The sequence below is a fragment of the Lissotriton helveticus genome, chromosome 6, assembly GCF_964261635.1.
Source record: "Lissotriton helveticus chromosome 6, aLisHel1.1, whole genome shotgun sequence".
Lineage (NCBI taxonomy): Eukaryota > Metazoa > Chordata > Amphibia > Caudata > Salamandridae > Lissotriton > Lissotriton helveticus.
Genome location: NC_136067.1, coordinates 1,370,162,316 through 1,370,183,031, shown reverse-complemented (window position 1 = coordinate 1,370,183,031; position 20,716 = coordinate 1,370,162,316). Strand labels below are relative to the sequence as shown.

At 43.3% G+C, this 20,716-nt stretch overlaps 1 protein-coding gene across 1 annotated transcript in view; it reads right to left on the bottom strand.

Annotated features, from left to right (window-relative positions):
* Positions 1-20,716, bottom strand: part of GTF2H5 (general transcription factor IIH subunit 5) — a 40,594-nt gene that overhangs the window by 8,287 nt on the left and 11,591 nt on the right. Inside the window, exon 2 of the mRNA XM_078646991.1 lies at positions 18,964-19,083. Coding sequence (XP_078503117.1) covers positions 18,964-18,998 — 35 coding nt within the window. The 5' untranslated portion in view covers positions 18,999-19,083. The remainder of the gene's footprint in view (positions 1-18,963; positions 19,084-20,716) is intronic.

Sequence of the window (20,716 nt, the reverse complement as noted above, 5' to 3'; positions counted from 1 at the left end):
TTGGTATTTGCAGGTATTGATCCTTGTCCTAGGTATGAATTCAAGGAAGAGCCTGATCTCTCGGCTGTTCAAGGTCCTCAATCGAATGGCACACAGATCTGATGTGCGCGGTCTATGTGATGGAGACATTGATAGCCCTCTGACTGACAGAGAATGGGATAGAGCTTGACACAGATGAGGAAGTAGCGAGTAACACTCAATTAAACTGATCCAAATTCACTATCTACACCGCACGTATCTCACAACTCAGAGACTGCACAGAATCTTTCCTGCGCATAGTGAGGTATGTCCACATTGTGCTGGGAGACCGGCGACATTCCTCCACATGACCTTGGACTGCCCATCACTGGGGGAATATTGGCACGCGGACCTTGAGGAGCTCCAGGGGGGATGAGTGGCTTGCGGTTCATTACCTCCCTCAAACATTGTTTGATTGGCCTCATCCTCACTCCTCGCAGGCGGAGCATGGCCAACCAATCCCCCCTAGTGCACAAATGGCAAGAGGACTTGCGGGAGTGGTCCTTAGCAGAGAAGGTCTGGCTGCGTATGGTTAGAACGGATGAGAATGCGGAAAGAGATCTTGAATATTGGGCAGAGATAGTCAACCAGCTGACAGTGATGAAACCAGAGGATATCCCTCCAAGGATAAGCCGTATAGTATCCCCTAGGGCTACTGCTGAAGAAAAGAATTGCCATAGGCCCCTGTGGAGGAGGGGTGGGGCTAGGAGGAGAGAGTATATGTTGGGGATGATTGTGTGTCAGAGCGGCCGGGTCTGGCGATTCCCTGTGTTTGCAGCCTTGTTCTTTGCCTGGATTGGAGGTGGGGGACATTGAACTCAATATGGTCTGGGACTGTGTGTATCACACCCCACCCCGGTAGATGAGACTGGGTTGGGTGCCTGCACCCCAATGCACAGGTCGGACTTTCTTGTTACAGCACCTGTTCTTCTCTTTGTTTATAGATGCTTTACTATCATCCTAAATGTTGGTCGCCAACAGACTGGCTAATAGTGCCATCCATGCACCCTGGGTAGAAGGAGTCAATGCATGGTCTATGGTCAAATTGGTCCTCAGGCCGTTGTATGCTTGTGCTCGACATGATGTATGTTATAAATAAAGCATTAAAAAGAAAATACATGGAGTAGAAGTTTAATGTAATAAATCAAAGGATTGATATGAGAAAGCCATCCTGTTTAGGGATTTTAAAGTACAAGGAGTAAACCCTCTGCCCTGGTGTTGTAAGGGTACTGGCTCTATAGCCCCTTTCAGGTGGAGCGCATGTACCTTCTTTTGGAAAAAGGAAAGGTATTCTTCTGTGCTTAGGAAGTGTGAATGGGGTGGAAGGTTCGGTGGGGTTGAGAGAAGCTCCATGCAATACCTGTGGTAGATAATACCTAGAACTTAACGGTCTGAGGTGAGTTCCTTTCAAAGTGGATGGAAATCCTGCAAATACAACCCCGACCCTCCCCCCCACCCAACATGTGACGCGTGATTGGGTCGGGTCAGTGTTTTGAGGTGAAAGCTCCCTTGGTGGGAATATCTCTACCTCGGCTCTTGTCATATCGTTACCCCAATAGGACCCTGTGGTGTGCTCACATTACTATGTTCCAATAAAGTTTTATAGATGCTTATTGTTACCATAGTTCCTTATCGTTCTATGGAATGTATTATGTCATATAGAATGTGTTAATGTCATGGTTTGGAATGGGAGGGGAGAAGCGGTTGGAGTTGGGTGTAGCTGGACAGATTAATCTGCTGCACCAGTGGGTCATTTATTGGTTTCTGAATTAAACCTACTTTACTAAAATTTGCCGACTCCAGCGCCTCTTTACAATGGCGACCAGTGGTTTCTACTGACCCACTGTGTGTCTTCCTTTGTTTTTACAATTTTCATCTTTGAGAGGCTGTCTTCACTTTAAAGTGTGTGGATTTCTGCTATTTTGTCAGCATTTTAAATAAGAAGAAGAAGAGTGATTGGGAGAGGAACATGGCGGCGGTAGGCTGACGGCTGCCGCGGAGCTCCTGCACTCCGAAGCACCTTGGCAGTATTCGGATGGTCTTTTTCCCGAATATAAGAGGGGATCGATTTTTAACATGCGGTGAGAACGGGCGAATACTTTTCTTTCGGAATATCTAACCAAGTGTAAAAGAAATTTCCCCCTGTTGTTTGTTTGAGGTCTGGCAGCTGGCAAGACGAGTGAGCGCATAGGGGCGCTAGGACCTAGCGGAATGCTCGTGCGATACTACGCTGGCGAAGCGGAGACCGGTCAGCTGCATTGGATTTGGTGCTGTAAGCTGAGGGAGGCTGCTGCCAAACAGACCGCCGAGGGAAGACGTGACAAACAAGAGCTTTGTGTCAGCCTCAGGAGTCTTTGGCTTCGTTCCAGGGAGGCGCTCTCCTTTCAGGGAAAAGGTCCGCTAGGCAGAGGAGTCTATGCAACTACAAACAGCGGTAAGGTGGATTTTGGAGGGGAGGATTGTATGGAGGCAGTTACCATTAAACCAATCCGCCACATTGAGTGTGACAAATCAGTAAAAGACATTAAAATTGGTATTGCAGAGGAGGGAGCAGAGGGAGTGTCTGTTTACCACCACCGAAAACTGGACAGTGCAGCGAAGGGAAGAGCGGGGGAAGTAAGGAATAGGTACCAGTTAAGGTCGAAACAAGAGCTAAGGAAACAAGGAGTTTGGGACTGGGACTCTGCTGATACTATTGATACTATTGAAAGAGGAGGACCAACGCCTATTTCCCCATATAAACAAGCTGAAGCTGAAAGTATTTGTAAAGCGCTCTGTGACCAAGCGGTTTCCTGGCGCTGGAGGGATAGGAGTGACTGATGGTAGAAGGGCCAGGAGGTTAGGGGTTAGTAAAGGCTTGGGCGTATAGATGAGTTTTAAGCGCCTTACGGAATTGCAGATAGTTAGTAATGGACCTAATGGTGGGGGGAAGACTGTTCCAGAAGCGGGGGGCAAGAATGGAAAATCTGGTGCCACCGATTCTGGATTTGCGGAAGCGGGGAATGCAAAGGAGGGCCTGAGTGGAGGAACGGAGGTTACGGCGAGGATGATAGTGGGTGATCAAGGAGTTGATGAAAGCGGGGGCAGTGCGGTCCCGGGCCTTGAAGGCTAGGCAACCCATCTTAAAGAGAGATCTCTGTAGGATGGGAAGCCAGTGAAAGGATTTGAGGAGAGGGGTGGTGTGGTAGGACTTGGGGAGCCGATGGATAAGGCGGGCAGCCTGGTTCTGGATGGTCTGAAGGCGCCGGAGCTCGTAGGCAGGGATGCCCACGTAAAGGCAGTTCCCATAGTCCAACCGTGAGAGAATCATGGCCATGACAATAATTTTAAGAGCATCAGTAGAGAAGAAACGGGAGATCTTGTGAACAAAAAAGGAAAGGTGGTGTGAGAAAGGGTGGATCAGTAAAGGTTACGAAGCAGCTGCAGCCACAAGCACCAAAAGGTACTCCCTCACTCAAAAGCTACTTCAAAATAATGGAGCAAGCAGTAAACTCTAAGGAGAGCTTAAAAAACAAATAAGCAGTTAATTTTTAAGTTCTAAAGTAGCGGATAATGTCCCGCTGGATGAAGTACTTACTCTCTCATTAATTCCCACTTTACCCCTCTGTAATAAGTACGCAGTGTTGGAGTCAGTTACTAATGATGGAGAACTGGGGGCTGCTGCACAGACCACCCCCAGCCCCGAGCATGAGCATGAGCCAGGCTTAAGGTCAGACGTAGGTTTAGCTGTAGATACAGACTCCCCAGTGGTCTCGACGAGTGAAGTCCCTGCTCCACATACTGCTCCAATAATGAAAGCATTTAGTCCTGCTGTGTTTTCCTCTCCTGCCTTTCATATTGTCCATGCCGAGTCTTTCCCTCAATCCCAACCAATATCTGACACATATAGTATGACCTCTCTGCCTGACGGAGCCGATGGATCAGATGGAGCTGAGACTGAGAGGGACAGACTCTGCTCTCTGTTTAAATCACTTACAGAGGATTTATTGGGTAAATTTGAGATCTCTGAGAGAAATCAAAAAGGGCTACATGACAGATTTGATATCTTAGAGATTAAACTAGAGGAGATCACGGCTAGGACTACCACATTGGAGAGCAAATTTATTACACTTTCAGAAACTACAAAAGGTAATTCCAAAGATATTGAAGCCATCAAAGCTCAAAACCGGACACTCATGATGGATCTGGAGAGACTGGAAACACAGACACGACGCAATAACCTTAGAATTCTCAAAATTCCAGAAGGGGCCGAGGTGGAAGACATTAAGGGTTTTGTCTGCAGATTACTTCAGGAAGATATACTGAAGGACCGTCTGGATATCGATCTAGAAGCCGAGATCTAGCGAGTACATAGAGACCCTTATAGACTACATCCAGATCGTAAGGCACCAAGGAAGATTTTAGTCTACTTCCAGACTTACAGTGTTAAAGAACTAATCCTTGGTAGGTGTTTAGCACGTGCCTCCCTCCATTATCGTGCAAACCCCTACCAAATCAGATCTGACATTGGGGGAAAGACTGCTCAGAGGCAATGGGAGCTGGGCTCAAGGATGCCAGAGTTACGCTCATTAGGAGCCCAGGTCCAAATGAAATTTCCCGCATTATTAAAAATAATGTGGAATAATAAGATGTTCACCTGCCACTTCCCAGAAGAAGTTGATGATGTATTAGTAAAAATGAGAAAGTAGTTAATCCCCCTTAAAAAGGGCAACTTACTTAATTATCTTTAATCATTTGATTGTTATTTTGGGGAAAAAAATCAATACTGAAAGAAAAATATTCTGGTTAAAAAAAAAACCATTTTTTGGTGTGTTTAAGACTGTTTGGGGAAAAGCACTGCTGTTTAATTACACATAGAAGGTGTCTAACGGTGCGGGGGCCCCTAATGGCGTGTCCACGGCAAACAGAAGGGTTGGGTTCCTCGGGGGGTGGGCAGGGTGGGGTCTCAGGGGGGAAGGGGAAAAACAAATAAAAATGTCCTCACCTGTCATAAGTTTCTATATTTTTAATCTCAAACATGACTACAGGTCACTACCAGCATTAGGCGCAGAACTATGGCTTCATGGTTTTAAACATGGCATTAAGTAATAAAATCCTTTCCTGGAACTTAAATGGCATAGGGAGCCGAAAGAAACAGCAAAGAGTCTGTGATTTCTTGAAAAATTCTGAAGCTTACGTATATCTCCTACAAGAAACGCATCTGGAAGCAGAAGAGTGTAAGAAAGTATTCATAAAACTTAATTGGGTTCAGGAAATTCTTTGCTCTAAGCAAGCTGGGTCTACTAGAGGGGTAGCAATAATGGTACGTGCTAACAAGGGGATTAGGATTTACGACTGGGGTACAGACCAGTCCGGTCGATGGTTAGCAGCAGTCCTTTCGATTGGCAGTTTTAAATTTCTGTGTGCAGTCTATTATGGTCCTAATGAGGACAATGCCTGTTTTCTTCAAAAATTGGAGCAATACATGATACAATATACAGTCCCAGTCATATTGGGGGGTGACTTTAATCTTATATTGGATCTGCAATTAGACCGCACCTCCAAAGCTAAATACAACACTCCGAATAAATCTCTGCTAGCTCTAAAGAACATCATGAAAGATTTTTCATTTCAAGACGTCTGGAGAGTTAAGTATGGCAATCTTAGAGAGTATTCTTTCTATAGCAAAAAGTATAGTCAGTTTTCCAGAATAGACTTTTTTTTGTTAGATCAATCACTTTTGTCCAATATAGTTTCAATTTCACATATTCCAGTAGGAATGTCAGATCACTCAGTGATAGAACTAAAAATGACCTTTAAAACTAGTTACCCAGAGTATAGGTGGACATTGGACAGGACCATTTTATTAGACAATGAGATTAAAAATAAAATCAAGGCTAGTTTGTCGGAGTTTCTTTTGTTCAATGAAGGAACGGCCTCAGATCAAACTTTATGGGACACACTTAAGTCCTATCTAAGAGGGATCTATAGCTCTCAAATGGCTCTAAATAGAAAACTTAAGAAAGAAAAAGATACCCAGGAGTTAGACTTAATCAAAACAAAGGAACTCCAACTGCAGCAAGCTGCACTAAATGATAGAAGCAGTTTAAAGGGTCTTGAGAGAGAAATATTAGATTTACAGACAAGCTTCAAAGCTCGAGCCGATAAGATAATCAAAGACAGATGGGAAGTAAGTAAGCTCTGTAATTTTGAGTACGGAGAGAAGTGTGGTTCACTGTTAGCCTGGAAGGCAAGGACAGAGCGCAGCAGAAATAACATCAGCTTCTTAACACAGCGAAGTACGGGGTTGCCTTTAACAGAAGACAGAGATAAAGGAAGAGGCTAGAGGCTTTATGGAGGAACTCTATCAGGAAAAGAATACACAAGGGTTGGATGAGTTAGAAACTTGGTGGGTTTTGAGAGACCTTCCTCAGTTGAGTCATTTAGATAGAACTTTCTTAGCCACTGAGATTACCGAGGGAGAAGTAAGGTCTCAGTTGAAAAAAATGGCTAGAAACAAGGCCTCCGGTTCTGATGGACTGCCGACAGAAGTTTATAAAGATAACTTAGAAGAAGTGATACCTACACTATTTTTTTTTATTTTTTTTTAAAACCTTTATTGAAAGACACGTATAAGTACAAGCGCTGGCCTACAACCACAGGGGCCGGCCGCAAAGTCAGGAGAATCAAAATAACAAAGCAATGTATACGATAGGGTGAATACAGGATGGATGCAAATAAAGTCGTTACATCGCCAGCGCCAGGATAAAAGAGGTTTAATTTTACATTATATAAAGGAGGCAGCAACCATATCTACCAGCGCGTCATGCAACATATACAGAAAAGAAGGGGGGGGGGGCGGGAGGGAAATAGCCCCCCACGCAAGCAGACGACCACAGTAGGGCAAAGCCCAAAGACCTCACACGCCCATACCAGGTGCAGAATAGAGGAAGAATACCAGCAAACAAATAAAGTGGACGCCACACGTACAGCCCACCCGCCCCGAAAAAGGAGAAAGTGCAGACGCTAGCGAAACAGAGGAGTAAACACCAAGGGACATAGCCCACCCCCTGGAAAAGGCAAAAAAGGGACCATAGAATAAAACAAACTAAAATAACAAACACCCCCCCCACCCTACATCACTGTAATGGCTACGGCCTACCCCACTAAACAGCGTGCCTGTCGCCCAGAGTCACCCGAAATATAGAAAAAGAGAAAGGGAATTATAACGAAGAAAGAGAGGGGAATAAGAAAAGGAAGGAGAGGAAAAGGAAGAAAGAGAGAGGAGAGGAGCCAGCGACCGAGACATAAAACACTACCCCCCCGCAACAATAATGCACTAATCGAGGTCGAAAAGGAGAGTCAAGAAAAGCCTACCCCAGGATGCAGACAGGAACCATCCCGAATAACGAGGCCCGGAGATGCCATGTAAAAAGGGTCCCACAGGCATCCGGGCACGATCACCCCTGTCCACTTTTATGAAGAGTCGAGCCTCCCAACCCCGCCACAGCCAAAAAACAGCAGAACACAGTGGGTCCATACCAGTCAGGAAAAGCCGGTGGGATCTCCGCAAAACAACGTCCCGGCAAACTAGAAGCAACCAGGAGCACTCGGCAACAGTCAGAATGCAAAAGTTCCTCAAAGATCCACGTGGTCAAGCACAGTATCTGGGCCGTCCAGCACGAAGCAAAGAAAACAGGATGTAGAAAGCACTGCAGCATCGGCACCGGGTCCGCTAGATCCCATAGAATCGAGCACCCAGCCGGAGATCCCAGCACAGCCGCCGGCGAAGTTTCTGGCAGTACAATTCGGGGAGACGACACTTCGTCACAAAATGGCGGAGCCACCATGGCAGCTATCCGCAACTCCAAGGCTCGACATTTCAAGGACAGGTCGATCCGCAGAGCAGACAGGGCAAACCAGATAGCACTCCGAGTAGGGGCCGCCCAAACCAAACGAGGGCTGGAGAAGGCAAATGCGGCAACCTCCCTGTCTCCAGGAGAAAGACACCCCGAGGGGCCATCCGCCATCCTAAGTACAGCACCCTCCGCCATCGCCGCAGGTTCTTCCAAGTCCATCCGGAGCACCGGCGGCCCCAGGGCTCACCGCCAAACCGCGGCGGATGGCGCTCGGCGGAGAAAGGAGAGTCACCAGAAGAACGGGCGTGCTCCCCACAGCACTCGGGGGGAGCCCAGCACCGGATCCCGGCGGGACTAACAACAGGAGTGGGTTTCTCACTTGAGGGGTGCCGGACAGCGCGGCTTCTCTTCTTCGGGCCGGTAGGCGAACGGACATGCGGGGTGGCCCACCAGCGGGGGGCGGGTCTGCCCCGGGGGTCCCGGCCCGCGGCTCTCAGGCTCCCACCATCGGGTCTCTCCACCGGTTCCGGACCGCCGGCACTCCGATCATCTCCGGGCAGGCACAGCACTCGAGGCCCCGGCGTCAGGGCCGGGAAGGCCAACAAAGTGACCAGGGCAGAACGCCGGAATCACTGCACGCCAGAGCCCCGGAAAAGGATGGTAAGTGACGGCTCTTCCTCAGTGACCAAATTCGGAACACCCCGAACAGGATGAAATACAGGATAGGTGGCGGGGAGGAAGAGATCACGGAGCGAGGCGGTTATGCGACCGTTCCGATCGCCATCTTGGCTCCTCCCCGATACCTACACTATTGAGACTCTTTAATAAAATATTCCTACAGGGGGAATGTACCCCAGCCTCGTGGTCAGAGGCCACAATTTCCCTTATAGCTAAACCAAATAAAGATCCAAAAAAAATAGTCTTACCGACCCATCTCCCTTTTAAATTCAGACTCAAAAACCTACTCTGGTATACTTGCATCTAGGTTGGCCAAAATCATTAAGTCTATCATTCACCCTGACCAAAGGGGGTTCATTCCTGGCAGTCAACTGAAAGAACTGACATTTCAAGTAATTGGAGCGATAGACATAGCAATTGAAAAGAAGATGCCACTTACTATAGTGGCTATCGATGCCGCAAAGGCATTTGACCAAGTTAACTGGCAATTCCTATGGAAGACTATGATAAAATTCGGTTTTCCAGATATATTCATTAAAGGGATTGAAACTTTATATAGGAGTCCCCGGGCCAAAGTTCTAGTTAATGGTAGCTTGTCTGAATGGCTGAACATTTCCAGGGGAACGAGGCAGGGTTGCCCCCTGTCCCCTCTTCTCTTTGATATCTATATTGAGCCCTTTGTCTGTTCCCTGAGACAGGATCCAATGATTAAACCATTCATAATGGGAGATCTGACGCTTAAGACTGCCCTTTATGCAGATGACCTCCTTCTCTATACATCTAATCCCATGGAGGCTATCCCCAGGCTATTTGAATTGGCTGAAAATTTTGGAACAGTGTCGGGATACAGCATTAATAAAGACAAAACAGACATAATGAGCTGGAATAACCCTGTTCAGATCCCAGAAGCAAAACTAAAAATCAGATACTTAGGGATTTATCTTACACACAATCTGGAAGAAGTCCCCACAACTAGCTGGTCAATGGTCATCAAGGAAGTTAGGAAGCTTTTGATTAGATGGAACACTTTGCCTCTTAACATCTACGGTAGAGTTAATCTAATTAAAATTATAATATTGCCAAAGGTCTCCTTCCTATTTAACTCTATCCCCTTAAAATTTGACAAAAAAGACATCTCTAACTTGCAAGGGAGGATTGGCTCGTTTATATGGGCCACTAAATCCCCGAGAATAGCCTGGAGGAAGTTGAGGAGGGGGCTGAAACTAGGGGGCCTGGCTCTTCCGGATTTACTTTTTTATTGTTATGCCTTTCAGTTTCAAAATTTCAGACTCTTAGCTAACAAACTGGACTCTTCATCGCATGGTAAACTTTTTCGGGCAATGACATCAGACCTAATACATGGCCCAGACTTTTTTCTTTATAAATTTGGAGATCAGAAGTTTTTTAAGAAAATTCGTTTGAAGCTTCTACGGACAGCCTTAGATAACTGGCAATCAATACACAGAATTTTAGACATCCCATATTAACATTCACAGGCCCCAATATGGGATTCCCCTGGTACTCAGGAATGTTTACAGGACCAATTTGCCCTTCCGTTGAAAACAGCAGGTCTCACGAAATAGGGGGAACTGAGTAATAACTCTACCTTACTAAGTTGGGAATCCCTATTACATTTAACAGGAAGCACTATGACTAGATTTAAATTGTATCAGTTATCTGCCTGGTGGGGAAATCAGAACTGGTCTAATGAGGAGGAGAGTCACATTTTCGAATCAATTAGTAGAGAGAAGGGATGGAAAGGCGAGGTTGCTTTGTGGTATAGGACTCTAGTGGGAACCAGAGACAACCTAGAGGCGGAAATCATTAAGCTATGGGATAACTCCACAGTACAGATTGAAGGTGACCTGCTAAAAGTTTGGATGGACTATTTTACTCTGTCTCAAAAAATCATGAAAACCTCAAATTTTATAAGAAATCACTTGTTTACATCATATAGGGCATATTGGACACCTGCGAAACTTTCTAAAATTGCAACGGAAGAATACCTATGCCCAAGATGCAAATTTCCAGCAGCAGACAATGGTCATATGTTTGTCGAATGCTCAGAAATAGCTAATTATTGGAGGAAGGTGTGTGGGTTTCCTGAAGAAGTGTTGTCAACACCAATAATTTACAGTCCTAGATTAGCTTTATTTGGTCTCCCACACAATTATGATATAAAAAGTTGCATTACACAGTTTATTTTTTACATAGTTGTCATTGCCAGGAGGGAGATCTGCAAGGAGTGGAAATCGGAAAACCCTCCAAAGTTTGCAGACTGTTTAAGAAACATTATGGCAGTAAGCCGCTTAGACTTGTTGTGTGGTGGGGTAAACTCCATTAAACTTTGGTCTGCACTAAATGTATGGTGTGAGAAATGATATCCATAAGTACAATGATTATGCCAGAGGTTAAATGGTCCTATCCTCCCAAAGTGGCAAGTAACATCGGGAATGGGAGTAGGATTGGAATTGACCTACCTCTGGGCAATCTCCAACGGCTATCCACAAACATAAGGGCAGGAAAGGTTGGTTTGTGTCAGTGGCCTGGAGTAAGCTCATCTAGAGTTAACATCTACTGGTGGCATGTATGAGGACGGAACCCCCCCCCGCCCAAAAAAACCCCCAGCATTTTAAGGAAGAAGATTTCACCATCCTTGCCCGACTGTCTGGTATCTAGAAATCGTCATTATCTGAACCTTACCGGAGTCAAAGTAATGTGTTTGATTATTTCCTTACTGTTGGCAGTTGAGAGGCACTCCGCATGCGTGCTTTTGAATCCCAAGTGCGCCCAAGCGGCTCTCTCGTGTGCTGCAAGAATCTCTGGCTGAAGTTTTACTGTGACGCCTGCAGTGTATACGTTGTCACGTTCATCGTCATCTGCACGCCAGCCACGTTCTGCGCACGCAAGCCACGTCACATAGCAGCCATATTGAATCCCCAGGAAGATTATTGTCGGAGTTATTAGATGACTGCTTTTGAATTTGCATTTCCTTTGCGATAATTCATGTGGTTCAGCTTAATGTTTATGTGAGTGCACTTCAGTAATGTGCACACTTATTAAGGTGTATAATACAGCATTTTTTAGTGTATTTCAGTGATGTGCACACTATTTACAGTGTATCTCACAGCTTTACTACGTGCATTTCAGTAATATCTTTCAATTTAACTTTCTGTAGTGATACACACACTTGACAGTTTATGGAAATGTTATCATCAATTTATTTTTGAAGTTGTGTGTGTGTTTTAGTGAAGCACACTTTTAAAACAAAAAAAGGAAGTATAATTTTTGTGATGTGCACAATTTGAAAAGGAATTATTATTTGCTTTCTTTGTTTATTTTACTCATTTTAAATTAGTTACTCTGTGCTCTGAACTGCAGTGACGTGCACAATATTTTACTTTTCGTTTCTTTATCTTATTTATTTACAGAGTATCAGTTCATTATGGCTGGTTCACAACTTTGCAATCAACCTGCCATTTTTTTTATAAGTTCCTGGAAAACCTAAATTGATGTGGAAAAAGTGGTTTGATACTTTTGAAAACTATCTATTGGGTATTGATGGTATCAAGTTTTCACCTGAAAGAAAAAAGCAATTTTATTTAGTTTTTTAGGTACAGCGGCCATTGACATATTTAAAAACTGAGCTCCTATTGCTGGTCAAGGTGAAGGATGGGACGTCTACAAAGAAGCAGTAGCAAGATTACAAAAACAATTTGTAGATGAGCCTAATGTAATGATAGAGCGACATTCCTTTCACAAAAGGAAACAACATGTGGATGATTCTATTCAAGACTATGTTGTTGCCCTTAGAGTGTTGGCAGCTAATTGTGAGTTTGGGGCTAATGTTGATTACTGCATAAGGGATCCATTTGTTTTTAATTGTGAGTCCAAGAAAGTGCAGGAAAGACTGTTAGCTTGTCCCAACCCAACATAAGCTGAAGTTTTAGATCTCGCTAAAGGCAACGAGAGATCCATTCAATCTGCTAGAGCTATTTCCAATGAGGAAGTAAAAACTTCTTCTCATGTGTGTGCTATTCAATCTGTTCAAAGACCAATTACATCAGGAGTTATTAAGGGTGGTAAGCTAAGTTGTTTTAGATGTGGGTCGAAGATGCATCCTGTTAATTTTCCTGATTGTCCCGCTTTAAAAAGAAATTGTTTAAAATGTAATAGGTTTGGACATTTTCAAAGTTTGTCCAAGTCCACGAGAATTTCTCCTAATGTTTCTGTAAATTCAGTTTCAAATGATCAAGAGGATTTGGACAATTTACTTTAAACATTGTATGATCCTAGTTCAGAATGGTCTATTAACAATGTAAATGTACCTTTTAAAGAACCTTTAGGTGTTGTTCCCATTGGAGAAGTAAGTCTAGATGTTACGGCAGATTCTGGGTCGCCCATAAAAGTTTTATCTGATATTTTTTTAAGAAAATTGGAATGATGTTAAACTTAAACATACAGATATCAACCCCAAAGCTTTTGTCAACTTTGATATCAAAATGTTGGGGTATTTTGAAGATATTTTAGAATTTAAAGGATGTAAAGTTCTTACTAAAATGTATGTAGCTATTGATGGAAAGAACATTGTAGGATGGTACGATCTGGGCAAGTTGGGGGTTATGTTATGCCCTGGTACAGATTTTCCCATTAGATTGAGAGATATTTCTGTAAACTCAATCAATGTTAAAGATTCCAATGTTGAATGTATCCTTGCTAAACATAGTGCTGCGTTTCAAAATAAGGTGGGTCAAGTAAAAAGCTTTACTCACAGTATTAAGCTTAAGGAAGGAGCCATTCCCATTCGACATAAAGTACGTATGGTTCCGTGGAGTGCACGTAAGAATTTGATATCTCATTTGGATGATTTGGTGGCAGAAGATATAATTGAACCAACTGATAGTTCAGAATGGGTTTTGGCTATTGTGATCACCCTTAACAAAAATAATGATTTGAGACTGTGTGTGGATCTTAGGTCTTTGAACAAGAACATAGTTGTTGAAAAGTATCCCCTGCCTAGAATTCAAGAACTATTAGCTGCTGTCAATGATGCCAAGTCGTTTTCGATTATCGATTTGAAATGAGCCCATCATCAAGTGCTTCTTGATGATTCTTCTAAAGACCTCACAGCTTTTGTTACGCCGTTTGGGGTTTATAGATTTTTGAGAATGCCGTTTGGCCTGGCATCAGCTACCAGTGTTTTTCAAAAACGTATTGAGGCTCTTTCTCAAGGTTTGAAAGGTGTGCAGTCGTTTCAAGACAACTTTAATTTTTGGTAAAACTTGTGAAGAACATGACAACATTTTGGAGGCTGCTTTAAATATTCTGGAAACTAAAGGTATGACAGTTAGTAAGGGCAAATGTGAAGTTCTTGTTGAAGAAATGGATTATCTGGGTCACAATATTTCAAGTTGTGGCATTATTACCAAAGATGATTTGGTGAGTGCTTTGGATAAGGCAAGTAAACCTTATGATAAAGATTCTCTATGTTCTTTTTTAGGATTAGGGAAGTACTACGCAAGATTTGTTAAGGGGTATGCTTTGGTGGTGGAACCATTGAGGCAACTTCTTAAAAAAGGGATGAGTTTTGTCTGGACACAAGTACATGATGAAGCTTTCAATCAGATCAAGAGACTCATTGCGCAGGCACCAGGTCTTAATACCCTTGATCCTAACGGCAAGTCATTTGTCACTCTTTATGCCAGTACTATAGGCTTGGGGCAGTGTTCACTCAGTTGGTAAATGGCAAGGAGAGAGTTATTTCTTTCATTTCTAGAGGAATCAGAGGGGCTGAGGAACACTACAGCACCATTGAGAAAGAGGCCCTTGCATGTTTGTGGGCCTTGGGAAAATGTTTTTTGTGAAGACGTCCCTTTGTCCTTGTACGGATCAAAAACCATTGGTGTATATAATGGATGGTGTAAGATCTGGTAATGCATCCTCGAGATTAGTAAGACTCATAGCATGGTTGCAGGAATTTAATTTTGAAATAAGGCATATTGCTGGAGGGAAGAATGTTACAGCCGACTGTATGTCTAGACTTCCTTCTGTAGATGTGTCTGAGAAGATAATTGATCTTCATGAATGTGTTGTAGCTGTTGTAGATGCAATTGGTATTTGTGATATTGACATTTCCGAGAAAGAATGGTGTGAAATTCTTGATCAGGATCAAGTTTTAACCAAAGTCAAACAATTTGTTTGCCACCAAGTAAAAATTTGGATTCTTGTTTTCAGAGTTTTGCTCAAGTGGCAAATGAACTTACGATTGAAAACAACATGTTATTGAGGCATGATTTGTTTGTTCTACTTGTTGCTATTAGATACAAACTGATCAGTTTGGCTCATTCTGGACATCCTGCTGTGTCAAGCTCTAAAAGATTACTTAAAATGCACTATTGGTGGCCAGGAATGGATGCTGTTGTGGAACGTTTTGTGGATAATTGTAAAGTTTGTATTCGTTCAGATAAACATTGGAAAGTGTCTACAGAACCTATGAGCATTCAAGAGGTACCTCAGCTACCTTGGGAGAACATTTCTATAGATTTTGCTGGTCCGTATGATTGCTTGGGTAGAGAGAAGAGATTTTTAATTGTGGTTATTGATAACTTTTCCAAGTGGTTGTACCACACATTTGTTGAGCATCCTAATACTGATGAGGTGTTTTTTTTAGATAACATTTTTCAGCAAGAAGGAGCACCCAAGATTATCATGTCTGATAATGGTGTGCAGCTTGTTTCAGTGAAAATGCAAAGTTTGCTTTAAAAATTTGGAGTCCTTTCAGAGAAAGCACCGTTGTATTGGCCAAAGGCCAATGGTCAAATAGAACAGGATAATGGATTTTTCAAAGAAGGTATTCAATCAGCCTTGGAAAACAATGTGGATGTTTTTGAATTTTTAAAAGAAAAAATCTGGAGTTATATTACTCCTCACTCAAGTACAGGTGTGTCTCCTTATGTTTTGATGAGGAGTAAACAGAGCAGAACTTTTCTCACACCTGATTTTGTCAAAACTGGTACTAATCAATCCTTTGAGGGTTGTCTCAATAAAGCGAGAGACAACTTAAGTGTGTCTCATACTTCTAATAAAACGTACCATGATGCTTATGAGAAGGTTAAATGCAAATCTGTTGAAGTTGGAAATTGGGTGCGAGTTATTAAACCTTCATCTCAACAAGTTAAAGTTCTTCAAAATTTTCTTTACTCTTTTCAGGGGAAAGGGTTAGTGACTGCTGTTATATTGAAAAACAAAGGGTGGTGGAACAAAAGTGCTATTATTGTACTTAAACCTGGACAGGAGAATTTTTTTGAAAAGGAGAAAATGGAGAGTGATGGTACTTTGTTTTGTGAGAATGGTGGTATGAGTGATTTCACGAGTTCTTCCATGAGACCTGATTCTGAGTGTTCTGCTGGGACTGGGAATATCAGAGAATCTGTGTCTGGTGAGCAGCTGGGGGATCATTTTGTTGTGTGTGCCAAAGAGGGTAATGATCTTGAAAAGGATTTGCAATTACAAAAAAGGATTGCTGAAGCGCCTAAGAGATTTGAAGATTATCTGATGAAGTAGTTGTATTTTTTGTGCTCACATTACTATGTTCCAATAAAGTTTTATTGATGCTTATTGTTACCATAGTTCCTTCTCGTTCTATGGAATGTATTATGTCTTATAGAATGTGTTAATGTCATGGTTTGGAATGGGAGGGGCGAAGCCGTTGGAGTTGGGTGTAGCTCGACGGATTATTCTCATGCACCAGTGGGTCATTTATTGGTTTGTGAATGAAACCTACTTTACTACAATTTAACAACTCCAGTGCCTCTTTACAGACCCTTATGTGTTATCCCTGCCTCTCTATTGGTGGAATGACTGCTGCAGTCTTTGACTTAACTGGAGCGGTTTGTGTATATTTTCTTTAACATACCATCTACATGAGGGCCAAAGAGGTGTCCGGCATTCAATGGTAGTTTGATGAGATGTTGTTGCACCTCTGCCTTAAAGCCGGAGATGAGCTATCATGACCGATGGCGGAGGATGCGCATCGTCTGACATTGGAGATGATTTTGCTTTCTGATACAATTTCCTCCCCACTCTTCCTAAATTTGCTCAGGAAGGTGCTGTATAAGACCCTCCATTTCCATCCACTGTGCTCAATCATACGATCACAGGAGGCTGATGGAATTGGCAGTTTGCCAGTGGGTGGCCACCCCGTACTGCCACCCTCTTGCTTTGCAGCATACATCATCTTATGCTCCATACATTTCAAGCAGTGGGGTGCCACCTGTAGCCTGGGCAGTAGTGTGTTTACGTGCGGTACGCACTACCAACGACTCCCCTGGAATATGGCCCAGATATGAAAAGGGTCTGAGGAAGAAGGTTTAAACTATTACGCACTCTCTGAGTAATCACACTGGTTTTAACGGGCTCCCTAAAGAGGACTGTGGTAGGCTTAAGCATACTCATTTACATAGCCTGGACCCGCATTGCACATTCTGACTTAGAGAGGATTTTAACGAAGCAGTCGTCTTCCTCTGATATAGTGAGCAGGTCTACCTTATTATACGCTACCCTTTGCATAACTCCATGGTAGGCTACTGTGTCGCCTCAGAAAGAAGCCCTGACTGGTTCCAAGAGTAGATCCCTCTTGGGATCTACCTCATAATCTTCCCATGGTATCTTTGTGGGATGTAGGAAGAAGGGGATTTTGTAGTACTCTGGTGGATTATATGGACTGGGGCTACCTTGTCCAAAAATAATCGTGGAGACCCTCATGGAGAGTTTGGAGGGGTTGATGACAATGGCAGAGCAGGTGAAGTGGTGAAGGAGGAGGGAATTGTATGGAGAAGGAGTAGTGGATGCACCCGTAAGCCTTTGGTGGTGGTGTAGGTTCAGAGGAACTATCTGGAGTTAGCTCGTCCTCGAAAGCCAGCATACTCTTTCTGGGCAAGGGCACTACAATTTTTGAAAGGCTCGTAGAAACTTTTCTTGTACTGAGGTGGATGAAAATACATTTCTGTCTCTCATCCATTTCCTCCAGAAGCTTTGCAAGGATTGGTTTCTGGTAGTCATCGGAGCTAGCTAAAAATGTGGTCGGGGCTCCCACGCTATCTTCGGTGGCCAGCTAGGTGCAGGCACTGACAGAGCCTTCTGTTTCTAAGCTTTCTCAACGTTCAGAGCCGTAGGACCAATGAGGGGCGAAGCTCTTGGCCTGTCCTTTTTCATCTCTGATGCCTTGTCTCGGAGCCGACGGGAGCCAGGCAGCTACAGGAGGCTCTTTAGGCAGCAATATCTTGTGAACTAGACTGGGCCTGTATGGGGCTGTGCTCTGCCTTTGTGTGTGAGCTCTTGTGAGGTTTAGGGTGTTCTTGGGACTCAACCATACTTACAGCTGTTGGTGTTGGCTTCATTCAAAGGCCTGTTGCCTTTGGACTTGCATTGGACATCCTGTTTTTATTGCTGCCACTTGGTAGGGCCGGAGTCGATCTCTGGGCTGGGTTGATCTGGGGAGGACTTATGGATTAGACGTTATCTCCTTTGGTGCTGAACAGGTTTGGTTTGCCAATGTTACGTGTATCCTTATCTGCCCATTGCTGCATTGTGATGTGCCAAGCATCAGTCTCTGCGCTGTCAAAGAGACTTTTTGTACTTAAAGGCAGATTGAAGGTGCACTCACTTTGGGGAAGAAACAGAGATTACAAAACCTGGTAAGGTCAGCGCAGAGGTATTTGGTTGGGGGAGCATTATTGACATTTCCCGAAAGGCATCAGTTACATCACCCTCTACGCATCTTCATTCCCAGGAGTTGACGCACCTTCATTCTCAGGAGTTGACAGAGAGAAGAAAGTGCAGAGACCTGAGTCACGGGTCCCATCTTCCTTAACTATCTCCAAAGCACATCGAGGTAAAGGTAAATATGACTGCAGGTGTCTAAGAAGCGTTTAACTGTGACGGGCATGGAAGTTCTTACTACGTGGGCCTACTGCAGTGAGCATGAACACATTGAGTTTTGCACGCCCATCAGTATGTGTCTGATCCCAATGGTAAAGAAAAAACAATCTAACACTGGACTAGTGCCAATGCACGTTACCAACTGAGGGAGGACTCCCGGGGTATCTTGTGAATCAAAAATACTTTTTTGAACAAAATACAACGTGCAACGTCTGAGTCAAACACTAGATGACAGGAGTATGCAGAGTATGTGTATCTACGTCCACACATTCTACAAATATATATTTACCAGTTTAAGGACACTTTCCATTTACAGTTTTAATACATCTTCAACATACTAAAGCTTACATTTGAAACGTTGCTTGTCTTTCAAACCAAGCATAAAACTACTCATATGGATAGATTACTATTAGAAGCAAAGGAAATGCAGAAACACAATCTAATTTGAGAATTCTGACAATAGAGGAGAGAGAACATATGATTTACCAACCATTCTATAAGCACTCCTTTCAGAACATTCACCATCTTCTCAGGATAGGTTACAATCAGTCAGCTGGCTTTAGGGGTTTTCTCTATTGATCCAGATTGTAGATATTATTTGTTTGGAGAGCTGAAAGACAAAATTAAGTGATATGTGCAGAAATATTAATGTTAATAATTATTTTGAATCAACCCCCTTAGTGAATGAATATGTATATGTTTGCACTGTTAACACTGTAAATTGATTGTCTGTAGTTGCTCAACGACATTTTCCCTACAAATATCATTTGAAAATTGGGTTAAAAAAAGACAAAAAGGAGGAAAATTTGGCCAATTTTACAGGCTTAGAATAGACACACAAGCTATTCCAATTCTGTAAGGACATCAGAGAAACATATTCCACATTTTGTCGACTAGAAACTATGGTTAATATAAGATTTGTAGACTTGAAAATGTGAGTTTGAAGATTTTATTGGTCAAGTAGAGCCATTTGTTGTTTGAATAAAATAAGAAACAGGTACAGTACATATTTTTAGGAATAAAATCCTTGATGGAGCTGCTTCTTCCCTTTAGCCTCTCGGCTGTTTTGTTTTGGAGTTTTATATAGCACAAACTACCCGAAGGTATAGTTGCGTTACAGACCGACACATTAATTTTTTGTTAGGCTTGGGGAGGTTAAGTGATTTGCCCAGAATCACAGAACGTTGAGCGTCACTGCAGAGACTAGAATCTGGTTCCCCAGCTTCGAGCTCGACCACCCTAGCCGTTAGGCCACATCTTCCCAGGGAGCCACTCGTAGGAATGAGGATTATACAATCACCCTTACTATATGTACTGATGGTTTTCCTACTGCACTTTAGCATGGATTTGAAATGAAAAGGAGTAAGAGAAAGGCCGCTTTAGCATTAGATGCTAGTGTATTGCAGATTAGTAGGATAGGAAAATGTATGAGTCTCATGTGTCCTACCTAAATGGGTGAGGTTTTGGTGTCATGTAGGAATAGCTCCAACATATCACACCATGCTTCTGCAAAGATGTATCTGCACCTACACATTGGTGTGAAGTAAAATGTGTGAACAGAAGCAGTAATGCATGTGGATACTTGCCATTAGCGTCTTTGTCTTACAGTTGATACCGCAATGAGTATAGCACATAGGGATGTGCCCAGAGCTGAGGGGACATATGTTTGGAGGTGCATTATTGCAGCAACTCTAGTAAATTCTTTGGAGTTGTATGGTCTTGAATTCACACAGGCTTGGTAGACGAGGGGCCCACTGAAATGAACATTATGAAACTAGTTTTAGTATATGCTCTACGAAGTCCACCCAGAAGGAGCAGATAGCCACCCATAGGAATTAGGATTATGTGATAACCCTTAGTATATGTACTGGTGGCTGCATCGTGGTCTGAATAGAAGAGCAACCATGGTACAAGCAGCCACAAGTCAACCCTGTTATGACAGGGAGCTGTCCATATTAATGGGCATTATACACCTATGTGAAGAGTCCATTCAGTAAGGCAGGGGGGAAAACTTCAGCAACATGCATTTTGCAGACAGTCATAGTATTTCTCAGAGGAGTCCAGCAAACATGGCAGAAATCAACTTGCTGTAATACAAATCTGATTAAAGTATATAATCGGCAGCGGAGAGAAATCACATAGGAATGTGCATTATACAGCCACTACATATATACTAAGGGATTCATTCAGCAGTTGCAGATAAGAACTCCAGGGAATGGTCAAAAAGCACATCTGCAGTTGCC